The sequence below is a fragment of the Dermochelys coriacea genome, chromosome 9 (genome assembly GCF_009764565.3).
Source record: "Dermochelys coriacea isolate rDerCor1 chromosome 9, rDerCor1.pri.v4, whole genome shotgun sequence".
NCBI classification, from domain to species: domain Eukaryota; kingdom Metazoa; phylum Chordata; order Testudines; family Dermochelyidae; genus Dermochelys; species Dermochelys coriacea.
Window position 1 is genome coordinate 28563992 of NC_050076.1, and position 17304 is coordinate 28581295.

Sequence of the window (17304 nt, forward strand, 5' to 3'; positions counted from 1 at the left end):
CGCCCGGCTCGTCACTCACCGGCTGATCCGCCCCAGTTGGGCCGCCCGTAGCCCGCCGACACGTGATGCTGGGGCCGGGCGAGGAGAGGAGAGGAGAGGAGAGGAGGGAGGTGCAGGCGGAGGGCGGCTGCCGGGGCCGCGGGAGCGGGGTGGCGGGCAGAGGCCGCTGAGGAGAAGAGCGAGATGGCGGGGGGAGGAGGAGGAGGCGGCGGAGGGGGATGCAGGTGGGGGGAAGTGGAAGGACCAACGGTTCCATCCAGCTGCGAGCTGACGGCCGTTTGTTTCGTTGGCCTGATGGCAGTGACGTCACTGCGCGGGGCGGGACCCTCACCCACGTCGCGTCTGCCCAGCCCTCTCCTCTGGGTGGGATGGGGGCCGGGGCCGTGCCCGCGTGTGCGCGGGCTCCGGGCTCCCAGGACCGTGGCTGGGCAGTTCCAGCCTTGTGAGTGGGCGGCCAGTGGAAATGCCTAGCACGCTGCGCACAACGCACGTCGCGCCGAGAGCGGGGTCCTTGCCCGCGCCGGGAGAGCAGGGCGTGGCCGTGGGCGTGGGCAGCAGAGCTGGGATTTGGGTTTGACCTCCCCACCTTGAAAGTGCCCCCCCCTTTAAAAGGACAGCAGTAGAAAGAAAAGGAGTACTTGTGGCACCTTAGAGACTAACACATTTATTAGAGCATAAGCTTTCGTGAGCTACAGCTCACTTCATCGGATGCATTTGGTGGAAAAAACAGAGGAGAGATGGTGTGTGTGTATATAAATCTCTCCTCTGTTTTTTCCACCAAATGCATCCGATGAAGTGAGCTGTAGCTCACCAAAGCTTACGCTCAAATAAATGTGTTAGTCTCTAAGGTGCCACAAGTCCTCCTTTTCTTTTTGAGAATACAGACTAACACGGTTGCTACTCTGAAACCTGTCATTATGCAAGACAGTAGAAAGAGTTGCCATAGGCTAGGCTGAGCTTGTTTAATGTGGTCGGTTTCGGTTTGGGGTGGGTTCTCTTGTTTTCTCCAAATTTCATCTGTGCTGCTGCCTTCCAGTGAAATAGTGATGCTAGCTATCCCTACATATCCCTACCACTAACTTTCAGTTACTGCTAGCTCTAGGAAAGGGGTACTTGTGGCACCTTAGAGACTAACAAATTTATTAGAGCATAAGCTTTTGTGCACGAAAGCTTATGCTCTTATAAATTTGTTAGTCTCTAAGGTGCCACAAGTACTCCTTTTCTTTTTGCGAATACAGACTAACACGGCTGCTACTATGAAACCTGCTAGCTCTAGGTTGTTCCTGACTAGATTTTAGATGTACCTACCACACAAGGATTTTCTCAGAGCGCCACATTTCCTCTGAGGGAGAGAACTGTAGAAGACGCTAGTAATATATAATCAGCCTTATTATAAAAGAGGTAGTACGCTTGTAATACAGCACCCTTTTTTCATTTGCAGATGCCTACACATTTTCAAAGGGAAGCGTGGACCCCTTTGGAAATCTTAGACCTAAGTTGCAGACCCTCTATGGTTTGTGGACCACACAGTGAAAACCATTGTTCTGTGGTAACCACAACCTTTTGCAGACCCCTTAGTCATTGTCTGTGGACCCACACCACAGTTTGAAAGCCCCTGGAATAAATTACCAAATATTTAGAATGAAAGGTACTAATGCTTGATGATGAGTTAGTTATAAGGTATGCTTTTAGAGGTGATTATGTAATATAAATATTTTGAGACAAATTCAGAGAGAGGTTGTAATCTACACATCCATGACAGCAGGAAAGGCAAATGTAAGATAAAATAGGACAAAGAGATTTACTTTACCCTACACTCTACTGCTAATTGCTATGTTAGGGATGACTCCTCTTTCTCCTGGTAAGGCTCCAGCGGCTTGTGAATTACACCCATCAATCAATGTGTAATTTAGATCACTGATGAATTTGTCCCTTTGTGTTTACCTCCCTTGCAACAAAGATTGGCCTAAATAATACTTCCCAGCAAGCTTCTGACTCAATAGAATTTTCCTGTCCATTCCATGTTCTCCAGTTGTGTCCTTTGACTAAATTTGAAGTTGCAAGATAAATTCTGCAATTTCAGTCATCATCCTTCAACCTGAAGTCTGATGACTCTTATCTTACCCTGTATAACTCACTTTTCACTGAAAATCTGGGTTGTGGAGAGAAGAGCTTAGTGATCTAAGCATCATGGTTTGAATAGTGTACCTATATTCATTAGAACCATAGGCTTAAATCTTGTTAGACTCTGCTCAATCTTCATAGGTTAAAGGATGCACTTTACTCTTGTGTAGGCGAGTCAAGCAAGCTGTCTGAGCAAACAAAGATGCTGTCTGTTTCATGTGGGTTTTAAGAGCCAAATTTTCAGAAACAAAAAAGAACAAAAACTATGATTGGTTTCATGCACAGATATTTGAAACAAGCATTTGCCATGATTGTGCAGGAAAACATGTTTGCGCACACAATTGGTCAGTTAGGTTTCTAAATGGTCAATTGTGCATATGAATAAATATCCCAAAACAGATTTTGCCTCAGATAGGGAGATGATGACAACACAGGATGAAAAAGAGAACACAGAATAGTTGGTAGAAAAGTATTTTTCTTTATGTTTAGAGTAATGTAAGTTAAGGATTTTGATAGCAAATGTTTCCTTAAAACAAAATGCTTTTATTCAGGCAAAACACTCAGTGACTTCAGTGGTATGTTTTTTGAGGTGCAAGACTGGACCTCATATTTATTATGAAATTATTGTAGCATCAGCAATGTCTGTTTTATTTCAGAACTGGTTCAAGAATAAATGGTATTTATCTAACTATTCTTTATTGTTTTTTCTAAGAATGATTGTATAGTATTTAATGTATTTCTAAGGTGTTTATCACCATAGTATTTGGGCATATTATGTGAGGATTCATTGATTCCCATAAAGGGATTTAAATGTATATTAGCCCTTTAACTTGTAGGTTTTACTAGAACAGCATCTGGTTGCTGAGAAGAAAGCGGATTCAGAGGAAGCATTTTGGGATTTGTAAAGAAATCCACACTGCTTACTAATTTTAGTGCTCTAGGCTGAAGTTCTGTGGGTAGGGAGGACTGGAACTTGTACCTCCTCTGAGGCAGTGAGGGACTATGACTGAGAAATAGTATTTCCCTCCCAGTCTTTCCAGGAAATTAAGGGTACCAGGCTTGCTGGGAAATCTAGTCCCTCCTAGAGCCACGTTTGTAGTCCTGACAAAACCTGCTGGGGAGGATATATAATTAGCACCCTTCCCATAACCTAGAGGGAGACAGGTTTTGCTGATATACTTTTTTGGAGTGTGGAAGATTAGGGAAGAAAGCCTATTTTATGTCTTTATTTATTTTTAAGCCTATGTTTTGGCTGTGGAGAGGCATAAATAACACAGGTAGAGGAATTTTTTAGTTTATATACTCCAAGGATGGCTGTGCCTTTTTTCTGTTTTGGCCAGCCACAAGATTCCTGAGTGACTGCATAACTCTGCTAGGAAACAGGTTTCAGAGTAGCAGCCGTGTTAGTCTGTATTCGCAAAAAGAAAAGGAGTACTTGTGGCACCTTAGAGACTAACAAATTTATTAGAGCATAAGCTTTCGTGAGCTACAGCTCACTAGGGTCTGTAATAAATATTTTGTAGTGGTAGGTTTTGTAGATTGCTAATGGAGTAAATTTCACACTCATGGGACTATAAGAAAGTCATACTCTGGGCTCCCACAAATTCCACATTCCATGTAGGTAGATAACATGCATTTCCTTTTAGTTCACTGTTGCCATGTTTTTGTTGGATTTTTTTTTTCTTTTAAACATCTACAGTCTAGTTCTTTGCACATGTTTTAATAAACAAGCTGTCTTTTTGAAAGAATTGTGATTACAAGGTGTTGGGACAATAAATCAGTTGCTATGTGGACACTTATCCAACTGTTTTCTCTTTTCTTCATGTCCATGTTTCTCTTTTTCCTTCCTTTCCCATCACTCCTTTTTGGCTTCTCCCACTCTTCCTTTTTCTGCTTTTTTTTCGCTCCTCTTAATGTACTTTCTTATTTCTTAACTGCCATGTCCCAAAAGCAGAGGAAAAATTTGAAAGGAAGGTGTAGACATAGAAATGCACAAATATGTAAAATTTATTTCTTTTAGGTAAATAACATGTTCTCTAGTATCGGTATTTCTTTTGTAAATAACTTGCAGTAATATGAAAGAGATCACAGCAGGTTTATGTGGGATGGAAGTAAAGATGTATATAAAATGTGGGACGGCCCTCTAAGACTCACTCCTACACTATTTTCTCAGGCAAAATACCTATTGGAGTCAGTCACCAGGTAGGGACTGATTTAGCAAGATACTCAATTAAGCACATGTCTGTCTTCAAGCATGTTGGTAATGCCACTGACTTCAGTGGGACTACTTGTGCTTAATTAGGCTGGGGCTTAATTAAATACTTTGCTGAATTGGGACCATAATAAATATTTATCTGTCATTGTCCATATGTGTATATATACACACAATTAAAGTTTCCCCTGAGTAGAGTAAGGAATATATAATTATAAGCAGGAAAACCAGGAAACTCCAAATTTTAGTACATATAATTCCCTGCAGTTAATTCAATCCAGGGATATGTGGATTTGCCTTTCTGCAGCTACCCACCCTGAAGCAGGAATAGGGCAAGACCCATCAGATCCCTGAAAACCCATAAATGACCCACCAACTCTTGGATGGCAGAGAAATTCCATGGATATCTTGGTAACTGCAAATCACAGGGGTATCTGCACAGAGAATTTGTGTTTGTTTATCGGGGGTAGCCGTGTTAGTCTGTATCCACAAAAACTTGTGTTTCTTTAGTCATTTCCATCAGCCCTGGCAACACTGCTCCCTGTGGAACCTTGTTGCCATAGTCTTCCCACCAGCTGGTGTTCCAGCCAACTCTGAGGTAGTTTAGATGTTGGGTCCAAATTTCTACAGATCAGGTAGTTAAACACCTAACTATTGTCATTTACACCCGCAATTAATTGTGGATGCAAAATGAGAGGCCAGGTTAAAAATATGTCCCTCTGAACAAAATAAAGCAGAATTCTTAGAATTAAAATTGTCAGTTGCTATGTTATTTATAAAAAAAGAAAAGGAGTACTTGTGGCACCTTAGAGACTAACAAATTTATTAGAGCATAAGCTTTCGTGCATCCGATGAAGTGAGCTGTAGCTCACGAAAGCTTATGCTCTAATAAATTTGTTAGTCTCTAAGGTGCCACAAGTACTCATTTTCTTTTTGGGGAGAGAGAGTTGCTTTAAAATGTGATCAACAAAAGCCAACATGCTAAGTGCAGAGATGCTGATGATGGGTGTATGCTAACCCTTGCCTGTCTTTCAGAGATGGGCACCTAAGTCCGGGCTGCAGAGAGATGCCTATCTCTGCTTGCAATCCACAAATGGGAACCTGCCACCTGGAGAGTCAGACACCTTTGGTACGCAAGCTGCTTCTTGTGGGAATGACTTAGGCGCCTCACTCCACACAAAGCAAGGCATAGGGGGATGCTGCCACCTTGCTTTGTGTGGAGTGAGGCGCCTAACCCACCTTATAACTTTTAGCCTAGTAGCTAGAGTATGTGCCTGGAATGTGGGAGATCCAGGTTCAGTTCCCCCTCTCTATTGGGGGGAAAAGAACTTATCAGGAGGATCTTACCTCTCAGGAGAGTGCTCTAACACTGAGTTCTGAGATATTGTGATGTGAGGCTCCCTCAGGCTCTCCTGTTGAAGCTGCTCCACTCTGGATAAATAATGAGAGTGATTGGGAGAGTGGATGCCCCAGCCCAATCATTATTTAAGTATTTATCCACAGTGGAAGTGGAACAGTGACAACTGGGCGAGAGAGAGGAAATGACTCTGTGGTCCAGTGGCTGGGGCATCCACCTGGCAGTTGGAGACCAAGGGCCTGATCACTCTGCTCCAGTCATTTTTTCACAGTGTAACACCTTCAACAGGAGAGATTAAAAGAAATCTACATCAGAGTATCCCATAGTTCAGTGGTTAGAACACTCTCCTGAGAAGTGAAAGACTCCACTCTTCAAATCTTTTCTCTACACTCTGGCAGAGAGGGAGGAATTGAACCTGGGTCTCCCACAGCCCAGGCAAATCCTCTCACTGCTGGGCTAAAAGCTACAGGGGCGGGGGTGCTAGCACTGCCTCTCTCGCCCTCCCTGCTGAATTTTGAATGGGACCTGATAGGTATGCTCAGAGGCCCCGCATGTGACTTAAGTGGCTTAATATCCATCTTCACTCCAGTTCATGAGTCACTCTGGGACTTAGGCAGCAGATAGGCACTCACGTGCCTAGAGTAAGGCAGCACTATGCATGCCTAAGTGTTTAAAATTCAGATACCTAGGTTAGGTGCTAACTCTACACAGAGTTAGGCAGCCACCAAGGTGGAGTTTCATGGATTGCAATGGTGTTGCACATGGGGACTTAAGTGCCTAAGTTGCTTCATGGATAGCACCCTTTGTTCCTAACAGGAAAGAGATTATGCTACATTAGCAGTTTCTCTTGTAGCATATTACAATACTGTATGCTGCATTACAGAGGTAGAATGTCATCAGCAGTTATATATGGGAGACGAAGTCAGAACTCCTGGTAGTACCACCAACTCACTGTGTAGCTCATGGTGAGTGACAGTCACTTAGTCTCTCTGTGCTTCAGTTTACCTAGCTGTAAAATGAGCAGGGCCATCCTTATCCATACACAAAGTACGCAGCTGCATAGGGCACCAGGAAATTTGGGGCACCAAATTGCCCCAAATTTCCTGGTGCCCTACGCCCTGCATGCTGCTCCAGAGGCCAGCCCAATCCCCCGGCCAGCTGAGCCACCCAGGAAAGCTGCCCCTGCCCCGCCACTTTCCCATGGCCCCCGCCCCACCTCTTCCCACCCCTGCTCCGCCCCAGCCCTACCCCCACTCCGCCCCAGCCCCACCCCTTCCCCAAAGCCCCGGCCCCTGCTCTGCCCCACCTCTTCCCACCCCTGCTCCGCCCCAGCCCCGCTCCCACTCCACCCCTTCCCCTGAGCAACATCCCGGGGGACTGCAGCAGGGGTCAGGCACGCCCTGCACTCACCGGGTAGCGGGAAGTGGAGCGACCTGGCCCCAGCCCGCTCCACTCTGCCGGGTCCCAGCCACGCTGCCAGTGAGTGCTAGGGGGCAGTTCCCCCCTACCCCCCCAAGGCTTGGAGCCAGGGGAGCAGAGCGGGCCGGGCCGGGCCGGGTCACTCTACTTCCCGCCACCCTTTGAGTGTGGGGTTGGGCCCAGCCTGCAATCACCAGACAGCAGGAAGTGGAGCGACCTGGCCCCAACCTGCTCCGCCGGCTCGTGCTGGGGGGTGGTTTCCCTCCTGCCCCCCAAGCCTGCTCCTTCCTCCCCGTGGAGGCTTTATCTTTAAGAAACCTATACTGCTCAGAGGAGGGATTGTACATAGCAGGACAGGAAATTGGAGATTTCCTGGGAGTCTCATGCCTTCACTCGTTTCATCTGCTGTGCAAAAATGGGGCTGTGATGTGCACAGAGCCTGACAACCCTGCTATATATGGGCAAGGAGCTTCTGACAGGCCCTGATATCAGGGGAGAGTAAGAGGACAGATGGAAAGATCATTAGTCAGTGTGGGAAATGGGGGCAGAGTACTGAGCTAGAATGGGTAAGTGGGAGCATAATTGGGGGAATAGGTGAGGAATCAGCAGCTCAGAAGGGTGGTTGGCTGAAATTGCTTATTAATTATTACTAAAGGAGCATCAGCAGTGAGTCATTTAAGCTTCATTACAATGAGGATAAAAAGACATTTTAGAAGGGTATAATGAAACATGGAACAAGAGTTCCTAGTTCACAAGGAAAACTTGCTGGTGGGGGGGGGGAATGACTTCAAATGGGCAATAATAATACTCCGCCTGTGTCTTTCTGTACTATATCTCACTGTCAGTTACATTTTAACTGCATGGTCCTGTCTATATTATAAATTCTGTAGTGTACGTTGTGAGCTAATCTTGCAGTCGATAGTAGGGCAAAATACTCTATGGGAAATCTGCCTGAGTAAAATTGCAGAATTGGGCTCCGTATATAATTCCATACAAAATGAATCGCTTCAGTGAGGAAAAAAACAAAACACAAAAAAACCCAAATATTATTTGCTACTTCAGGCCCTATAAAGGACTGTGGTAAAAATTTAAATTCTGTTTCATAAAATATCCCTAACATCTTCAGAGGCCCTTTGATGCTGGGGATTTTCTGAAGACTTTAGCATTTGTTACCAAGAGAACGGAGATTGACTAGCCATTCTTAAAATAGGCAGAATTATCCTAGGATTAGGATTTATCCAGCGATCAAATTTCTGTTTTGTTTTAGACACCATCATACAGTAGGTTCACTTGTCAGATACTAAGCCATGTTACTAAATTAAAATGCACTTAAGATTTTTGAATGCTGGTGTTAATATTTTCTAAAGAGTATTTAAGCATTAATTTACAGGGGAAAAAAACACATCAGGCATTGTACTTTACAGATAAAGAAAAGGAGTACTTGTGGCACCTTAGAGACTAACAAATTTATTTGAGCATAAGCTTTTGTGAGCTACAGCTCACTTCATTGGATGCATTTGGTGGAAAATACAGAGGGGAGATTTATATACACGCACAGAGAACATGAAACAATGGATTTTATCATACACACTGTAAGGAGGGTGATCACTTAAGATGAGCCATCACCAGCAGCAGGGGGGGAAAAAAGGACGAAAACCTTTCATGGTGACAAGCAAGGTAGGCTATTTCCAGCAGTTAACAAGAACAATTGAGGAACAGTGGGGGGTGAGGGGGGGAGAAATAACATGGGGAAAGTTTTACTTTGTGTAATGACTCATCCATTCCCAGTCTCTATTCAAGCCTAAGTTAATTGTATCCAATTTGCAAATTAATTCCAATTCAACAGTCTCTCGTTGGAGTCTGTTTTTGAAGTTTTTTTATTGAAGGATAGCCACCCTCAGGTCTGTAATCGAGTGACCCGAGAGATTGAAGTGTTCTCCGACTGGTTTTTGAATGTTATAATTCTTGACGTCTGATTTGTGTCCATTTATTCTTTTACGTAGAGACTGTCCAGTTTGACCAATGTACATGGCAGAGGGGCATTGCTGGCACATGATGGCATATATCACATTGGTAGATGCGCAGGTGAACGAGCCTCTGATAGTGTGGCTGATGTGATTAGGCCCTATGATGGTATCTCCTGAATAGATATGTGGACAGAGTTGGCAACGGGCTTTGTTGCAAGGATAGGTTCCTGGGTTAGTGGTTCTGTTGTGTGGTTGCTGGTGAGTATTTGCTTCAGGTTGGGGGACTGTCTGTAAGCAAGGACTGGCATGTCTCCCAAGATCTGTGAGTGATGGGTCGTCCTTCAGGATAGGTTGTAGATCCTTGATGATGCGTTGGAGAGGTTTTAGTTGGGGGCTGAAGGTGATGGCTAGTGGCATTCTGTTATTTTCTTTGTTGGGCCTGTCCTGTAGTAGGTGACTTCTGGGTACTCTTCTGGCTCTGTCAATCTGTTTCTTCACTTCAGCAGGTGGGTATTGTAGTTGTAGGAATGCATGATAGAGATCTTGTAAGTGTTTGTCTCTGTCTGAGGGGTTGGAGCAAATGCGGTTGTATCGTAGAGCTTGGCTGTAGACAATGGATCGTGTGGTATGATCTGGATGAAAGCTTGCCCCATAACCTCAGCCGTGCAGAACACAATGCCATCCACAGCCTCAGAAACAACTCTGATATCATAATCAAAAAGGCTGACAAAGGAGGTGCTGTCGTCATCATGAATAGGTCGGAGTATGAACAAGAGGCTACTAGGCAGCTCTCCAAGACCACTTTCTACAAGCCATTACCCTCTGATCCTACTGAGAGTTACCAAAAGAAACTATAGCATTTGCTCAAGAAACTCCCTGAAAAAGCACAAGAACAAATCCGCACAGACACACCCCTAGAACCCCAACCTGGGGTATTTTATCTGCTACCCAAGATCCATAAACCTGGAAATCCTGGACGCCCCATCATCTCAGGCATTGGCACCCTGACAGCAGGATTGTCTGGCTATGTAGACTCCCTCCTCAGGCCCTACGCTACCAGCACTCCCAGCTATTTTCGAGATACCTCTGACTTCCTGAGGAAACTACAATCCATCGGTGGTCTTCCTGAAAACACCATCCTAGTCACTATGGATGTAGAAGCCCTCTACACCAACATTCCACACAAAGATGGACTACAAGCCGTCAGGAACAGTATCCCCGATAATGTCACGGCTAACCTGGTGGCTGAACCTCACCCATAACTAATATATAATGTATACCTTCAAATCAGCGGCACTGCTATGGGTACCCACATGGCCCCATAGTATGCCAACATTTTTATGGCTGACTTAGAACAACGCTTCCTCAGCTCCTGTTCCCTAATGCCCCTACTCTACTTGCGCTACACTGATGACATCTTCATCATCTGGACCCATGGAAAAGAAGCCCTTGAGGAATTCCACCATGATTTCAACAATTTCCATCCCACCATCAACCTCAGCCTGGACCAGTCCACACAAGAGATCCACTTCCTAGACACTACGGTGCTAATAAGCGATGGTCACATAAACACCACCCTATATCGGAAACCTACTGACCGCTATTCCTACCTACATACCTCCAGCTTTCATCTAGACCACACCACATGATCCATTGTCTACAGCCAAGCTCTACAATACAATCACATTTGCTCTAGCCCCTCAGACAGAGACAGACACCTACAAGATCTCTATCAAGCATTCTTACAACTACAATACCCACCTGCTGAAGTGAAGAAACAGATTGACAGAGCCAGAAGAGTACCCAGAAGTCACCTACTACAGGACAGGCCCAACAAAGTAAATAACAGAATGCCACTAGCTATCACCTTTAGCTCCCAACTAAAACCTCTCGAACGCATCATCAAGGATCTACAACCTATCCTGAAGGATGACTCATCACTCTCACAGATCTTGGGAGACAGGCTAGTCCTTGCTTACAGACAGCCCCCCAACCTGAAGCAAATACTCACCAGCAACCACACAGCAGAACCACTAACCCAGGAACCTATCCTTGCAACAAAGCTCGCTGCTAACTGTGTCCACATATCTATTCAGGGGATACCATCATAGGGTCTAATCACATCAGCCACACTATCAGAGGCTCGTTCACCTGCATATCTCCCAATGTGATATGCCATCATGTGCCAGCAATGCCCCTCTGCCATGTACATTAGTCAAACTGGACAGTCTCTACGTAAAATAAATGGACACAAATCAGACATCAAGAATTGTAACATTCAAAAAACCAGTTGGAGAACACTTCAATCTCTTTCGTCACTCGATTACAGTCCTAAAAGTGGCAATTCTTCAACAACAAAACTTCAAAAACAGACTCCAATGAGAGACTGCTGAATGGGAATTAATTTGCAAACTGGATACAATTAACTTAGGCTTGAATAGAGACTGGGAGTGGATGGGTCATTACACAAAGTAAAAGTATTTCCCCATGTTTATTCCACCCTCCACCCCATACTGTTCCTCACACTTTCTTGTCAACTGCTGGAAATGGCCCACTTTGATTATCACCCCCTCCGCCCCCCGGCTGGTAATATCTCACCTAAGTGATCACTCTCATTACAGTGTGTATGGTAACACCCATTGTTTCATGTTCTCTATGTATATAAATCTCCCCACTGTATTTTCCACTGAATGCATCTGATGAAGTGAGCTGTAGCTCACGAAAGCTTATGCTCAAATAAATTTGTTAGTCTCTAAGGTGCCACAAGTACTCCTTTTCTTTTTGCGAATACAGACCAACATGGTTGCTACTCTGAAACTAGTGGATAAATGTCAGTGTCATAAACTCCAATGCCCTAACTGTTGTCCAAGGAACAAACAGGCATTATTAGGCTATCATTTTACCATCCTTTCAGAGATAGTCCCTGCACATCAAGGATGAGGCTCATTAAATGTTGTGATATAGGGAAGCTGGGCCTGTCATTGTCTGTGCTGTGCATGTTCTGTGGACAAACAGAGGCCTTTAGTCTCCAGTCCTCAGTCACTCTTCCTGAGTGCTAAATTCTCTGACATTCATACTCCCACTAATTCAGACACAAGGGAGAAATTCCATATTAGGACAGGCATGTCATGAAAGAGGCACATGTTCTCTAAAGTCTTGTCTACATTCCATTTTTTATAAGAATTCCCATTACTGCTAATACTGGTACAGCATGCATCCAGTGAAGTGAACTGTAGCTCTTGAAAGCTTATGCTCAAATAAATTTGTTAGCCTCTAAGGTGCCACAAGTACTCCTTTTCTTTTAGCTGTACTGATGTTAGCCATGTTGGGATCTTTAGCATGGACATCTCTCTAGCTCCAGCAGCCATTTTCAGCACCACCTGGCCAGTTAGACTTGCAGGGCTGCTTGACACAATGCTGAAACTAGCTGCTGGAGAGAGATCTCCATTAGGGCTCCTCCCAACACTGGCACATCTGGGCAGGTGTTTAGGAATCTTCCCAGTGAAGTTTTTGTATAGTAGACAAAACTATAAAGTCTCATTTAGCTACCTAACCCATAGTACTCCAATTGCTGACTCCTGCTAAGTGTGACTTCCCAGTACACATTTGTTCTGTGTGTTGGTGAGATCACATTTACCCTAAAAACTCTGCTGCAGTATGAAAGGCATAACATTGGGTCACATATCTCCTTATTCCTTTTTTACAAGTTATTTTTTGTTTACAAAAGAAATCTCCAAAACCCAAAAATGAAATTTTAACCGTAAACCATACAAGAAGATGAACCACATAGTAGTAGTAAAATTAGTCTCTTTAACCCCTTCATCCCCAATTTTTTTTACTATCACATGCAAAACACCACAGAAGTGGCTCTTATGATTAAAGGATTGATCAATCTATTTTCCTTGTGCCAGGAATCCCCACCCTGCAAGAGTTAGATAGTGGGGCTGATTATGTAGTCTTTATTCAACAATTAGTCCCAGTGAAGTCAGCAAGAATACTTAAATTGAGTAAGGGTTGCAGAATCTGGCTGCAGAACAATACTTTTTCTCCTTGAGTTAAAAAGGAATCTCCCATTACCAGCATTCATACCCTTCTAGCACAGGGTCTGTTTTCCAGTCCTTTTTTCCAGGAAGCATGCCAGACAAGAAGTCTGACCCTGGGAGAAAGCCTTAGGAGCTCTGCTCCACAATTGGAAGTAGTGAGTGAACTCTGATGAGACCCACCTGGATTGGATGTATGTGGAATCCAAAGGTTGGGTCCAGTTAACAATCTGATGACTATTCATTAGGAGGACTCAGCCAGGACCGTGATAGCACTGTCAGACAGACTCCCAATTTGTTTTTATTGGAATGAAGGCAGTGTACAGGCTTTGAAGAAATGCTCTATTAGTAGTTTTTTGTGATGGAGATTCTTTTGGGGCAGCTGTTGCAAACAGCAAAAGAGTTTGCTCTTAATCTCTCCATTTACTGCTTGCATGCTGTTTGTTCCCTGTTCCAGGACTGGTGTATATAGTTTATTTACACTAAAAAAAAATAATCCAGACTTACTGATTTCTCCTCCAGTGAAAAGCTAGCCTGCAAGGCTCTGTCATGTATATCTCAGTAGAAGGCAACAATATTTTTGTTATATTCAAACAATACTGATCATGACTTTCAACCTGCTTTAGTAAATAAATTTTGGCATAAACAACAAAATATATAAACAGCAAAACTTGAAACAAAATTTAAGGGTTATATTTTGTGAATTGTTCCAAAGTTAGGAGCCCTTACTGCCACAAGCGGACAGAGCATCTCAGCTAGTCTCAGTTGCCCAATGGAGTATAGAAATAAAATTATGAAAGAGGATGGGGATTTGGGAGAAAATGCAGACACACAAATCAACTCCCTTCTGGCATGCCATTCTCACCACTCACCAGTACATTGCTCCAAGGATGGTAACAGCAGAGAGCGAAGTGAAGGAGCTGCATCTGTCACAATCCTACAATTCAACAATAGGCTATTCATGAGTGAGCACCAGAGGGAGATGGGAGGAGAGCAGAACCCTGGTTCTGATCCAAAGACTAATGAAGTCCATGGAAAAACTCTCATTAGTCATTTTGGGAGAGTATGCCAGCTCAACTTCTCACTTAGTGTAGATAGCATTTTTAATCTGAAGAACTGAGAGCCACAGGGCAACTCTATATTTCCTCTTAGTGGTTCAGCATAATGACAGGTTTCAGAGTAGCAGCCGTGTTAGTCTGTATTCACAAAAAGAAAAGGAGTACTTGTGGCACCTTAGCGACTAACAAATTTATTTGAGCATAAGCTTTCGTGAGCTACAGCTCACTTCATCGGATGCATAGGCACCCAGTCTCTGGCTTCTGGCTCCATTGCCTTTTCTCTCTTCCTCCTGACCGGGCAATCTCCAGGCTGAACAGTTGCCTCCTTCTGTGTTAGTCCCAGCAAAAGACAGTCTGCCTAAACAGGCCTGTTTACTTTCTCTTCAGAAGCTAACATCAGAGTAGAATCTCAGAGTTACAAACACCTCGAGAATGGAGTTTGTTCATAACTCTGAAACATTCATAACTCTGAACAAAATGTTATGGTGGTTCTTTCAAAAGTTTACAACTGAACATTGACATAGTAAAGTTTAAAAGCTATATTTTGTAGAAGAAAAACGGTGTTTTTAACCATCCTCATTTCAATGAAACAAGCACAGAAACAGTTCCCTTACCTGGTCAACATTTTTTAAAAACTTTCCCAAACTTTAGTAGTTTGTGTTTAACACAGTACTGTACTAGATTTGCCTTTTTTTTTTTTTTTTTTTTTGAGCGGGTGTGTGTCTCTGCTGCTGCCCGATTGTGTACTTCTGGTTCCAAATGAGGTGGGTGGTTGACTGGTCAGTTTATAAGGCTAGGTCTACACTACAGCCGGCATCAATGCTCTGAGATCAATCCATCAGCCATTGATTTAGAGAGTATATTGAAGACCCGTCAAATCAACAGCAGATCACTCTCCAGTCAATCCCTGTACTCTACCCTCGATGAGAAGAGTAAGGTAAGTTGACGGGAGAGTTATTCACGTAGCTGGAGTTGAGTAGCGTAGGTTGACTTACCGCGGTAGCGTAGACATAGCTGAACTCTGGTGTTTGTAATTCTGAGGTTCTACTGTAATTGCCAATAGTTAAGTTACCACAGTTGTTTCTATGCAAGCATATTTTATTCTTAAACTAAAAGTGCTACAGAGAAAACATATTCAAATCAATTAAAGAATCTACACACATGCTAAGAAGCTTGCCAGAGATCACCATTTCCATAAAGGCTCTGGCCAGTGTCAGTCCTTCCAACTTTTCCCTGAGTCTGAGGCTCTCCATAGATCAGAGGTCCTACCTGTCTGCTGGATCAGAATGAGGGCCTGGGTGTAAACTGAGCCATAGAGAAACTGTGGTATGTCTAAGGTCAAAGAGTAAGTTAATAGCATGTGAAGGAGAACAAGGATGATAGAACCAGGAGGGCAGTGGGGGCTAATGCCCCCACAATAGAAATACTGTCAGAGCTAATTTGTTTGCAGCTCCGCTTCCCCATCCTGTCTAACTCCACCCTACTCTCCCCAGCTCCATTTACTGCCTCTCCATCGGCTGATTGGCTCTCAACTTCCAAACAATCAGGTTATGGCCAGCATCTCTCCCTTCCAGCAGTGGGTGGGGGCAGGGTATCTTTCTGCACTCTGCTATTCAAAGTGCATGGCTGCTGCTTCTTGTGGAGAACCCAAGAATCTAAAGCTTATTCCCATGTTCTAAACACTAGCTCACACACTGCAAACTATTGGCCTTTATATTTACTTTAAATATATATATATATAAGTAGCTAATGTTTCTCACAGTGGATTCAGAAGTGTAAATAGATGAATAAAGTTGTTATGGTAACCTGAATAAATGTGGCTTAGACTTATTTACAAAACGCTTTGCAGATGGCAATAAGCAAACATTTCAGTTTAACAGCTGCCAAGGATCCTTGTTTGATGACTCTCAGTGCTTTAATCAGTAGCACTTTGACTAAGCAGTTACTAGCTTGCAGAGACAGTGGGTATGATGGTAGAGGTATGATTAGCTTGGATCCTGTATGTACATGTTTGAAACTTGTTCGCACTTGCCTTAATCAATATGTGGTTTGTTGGTTTCACTAAACACATGGGGGGGGGGAGATTTTCCCCCCCAATGCAGCTGAACTAGAGAAACACATTCATGACATTATATCTCACGGTCACTGCTGCCTGTTACGGCAGGGCTTTTTCTGGCAAGCATTTGTTTTGAAGAGAAGAAACTCTTTGCATTTAGGCTGGATATTTGTAGTCTTCTCTGGCTTGTTGTGGTATGGATTTTGCTTTTATGTTTTTGTCTTTTGTTATTAATTGTGGATATGAACTTGGCAAGGCATGTGTTTTGTTAGCTCAGGAAGGTCTCCTAGCAGTTTTTAGCTGCGTTTTGCAAGATGAGGATTTTCATATCTTTTGAAGGATTTTGTGAATCTTTTGATATTTCATCAGACCAAACTGTGCAAGCTGTAAAACTGATGATAAAGGTAGGTGCTTAACTAATTATCAAGCTAATTATTTTTAATTTTGATATGTTTAACTTATGGTTTAAATACATGTATAATATAAATGTTACTGCATAGTATTCCCTATTCTAATGTAAGGGAGTTCATTTTATAGATCTTCTGGCTGCCTATCTCTGATTTCTGCATAAAGCTTCTGAGACTCTTACTGCCTGATTTTCAGATTTAGCCAAGCTCTGCTTGTTGCGATATGAAAGATGGGGGCAGCAGGCAAAGCTACTCTTATACTACCATTATAATAGACAAGCTCCTGGTGAAAGTTAGAGCATTCTCAGGGCTACTTTAACTTGCGTTTGGCTGCCAGCAGCCAACCCCAAGGGGCATTTCCCACAAGTGAGAATCCTCAAGAGTTCAGTAGCACACTGGCTACACATCTCTTTCTCCCTAGCCGTGTTCCCCACATAGACTCTATGGTACAGGTGGGATGGAATCCCTTCCTGATCAGATCTGCCAGCTTTATGGTCCCTCTATGCTACCAGAAAGGCATAAAAATCTGGCCCTTATTCTTTAACAGTGAAATATTCAGAAACAAACTTTTACCTTTTAAAAGTACAGGAGATAGATAAGGTTCACGTCTTACATCTGTAACATACATAACATATCTAGGCACTTCATCTTCTGGGGAAAGCAA

At 43.6% G+C, this 17304-nt stretch overlaps 1 protein-coding gene across 2 annotated transcripts in view; it reads left to right on the plus strand.

The window, feature by feature from the left end:
• Positions 1–15131: 15131 nt before the first annotated feature.
• The window catches only part of ANKUB1 (ankyrin repeat and ubiquitin domain containing 1), a 35450-nt gene continuing 33277 nt past the window's right edge, over positions 15132–17304 (plus strand). The window contains exon 1 of one of the 2 annotated variants that reach the window (XM_038416866.2): positions 15132–16637. In XM_038416866.2, coding sequence (XP_038272794.1) covers positions 16548–16637 — 90 coding nt within the window. In that variant the 5' untranslated portion in view covers positions 15132–16547. The remainder of the gene's footprint in view (positions 16638–17304) is intronic. The other variant, XM_038416865.2, reaches the window with a different exon arrangement.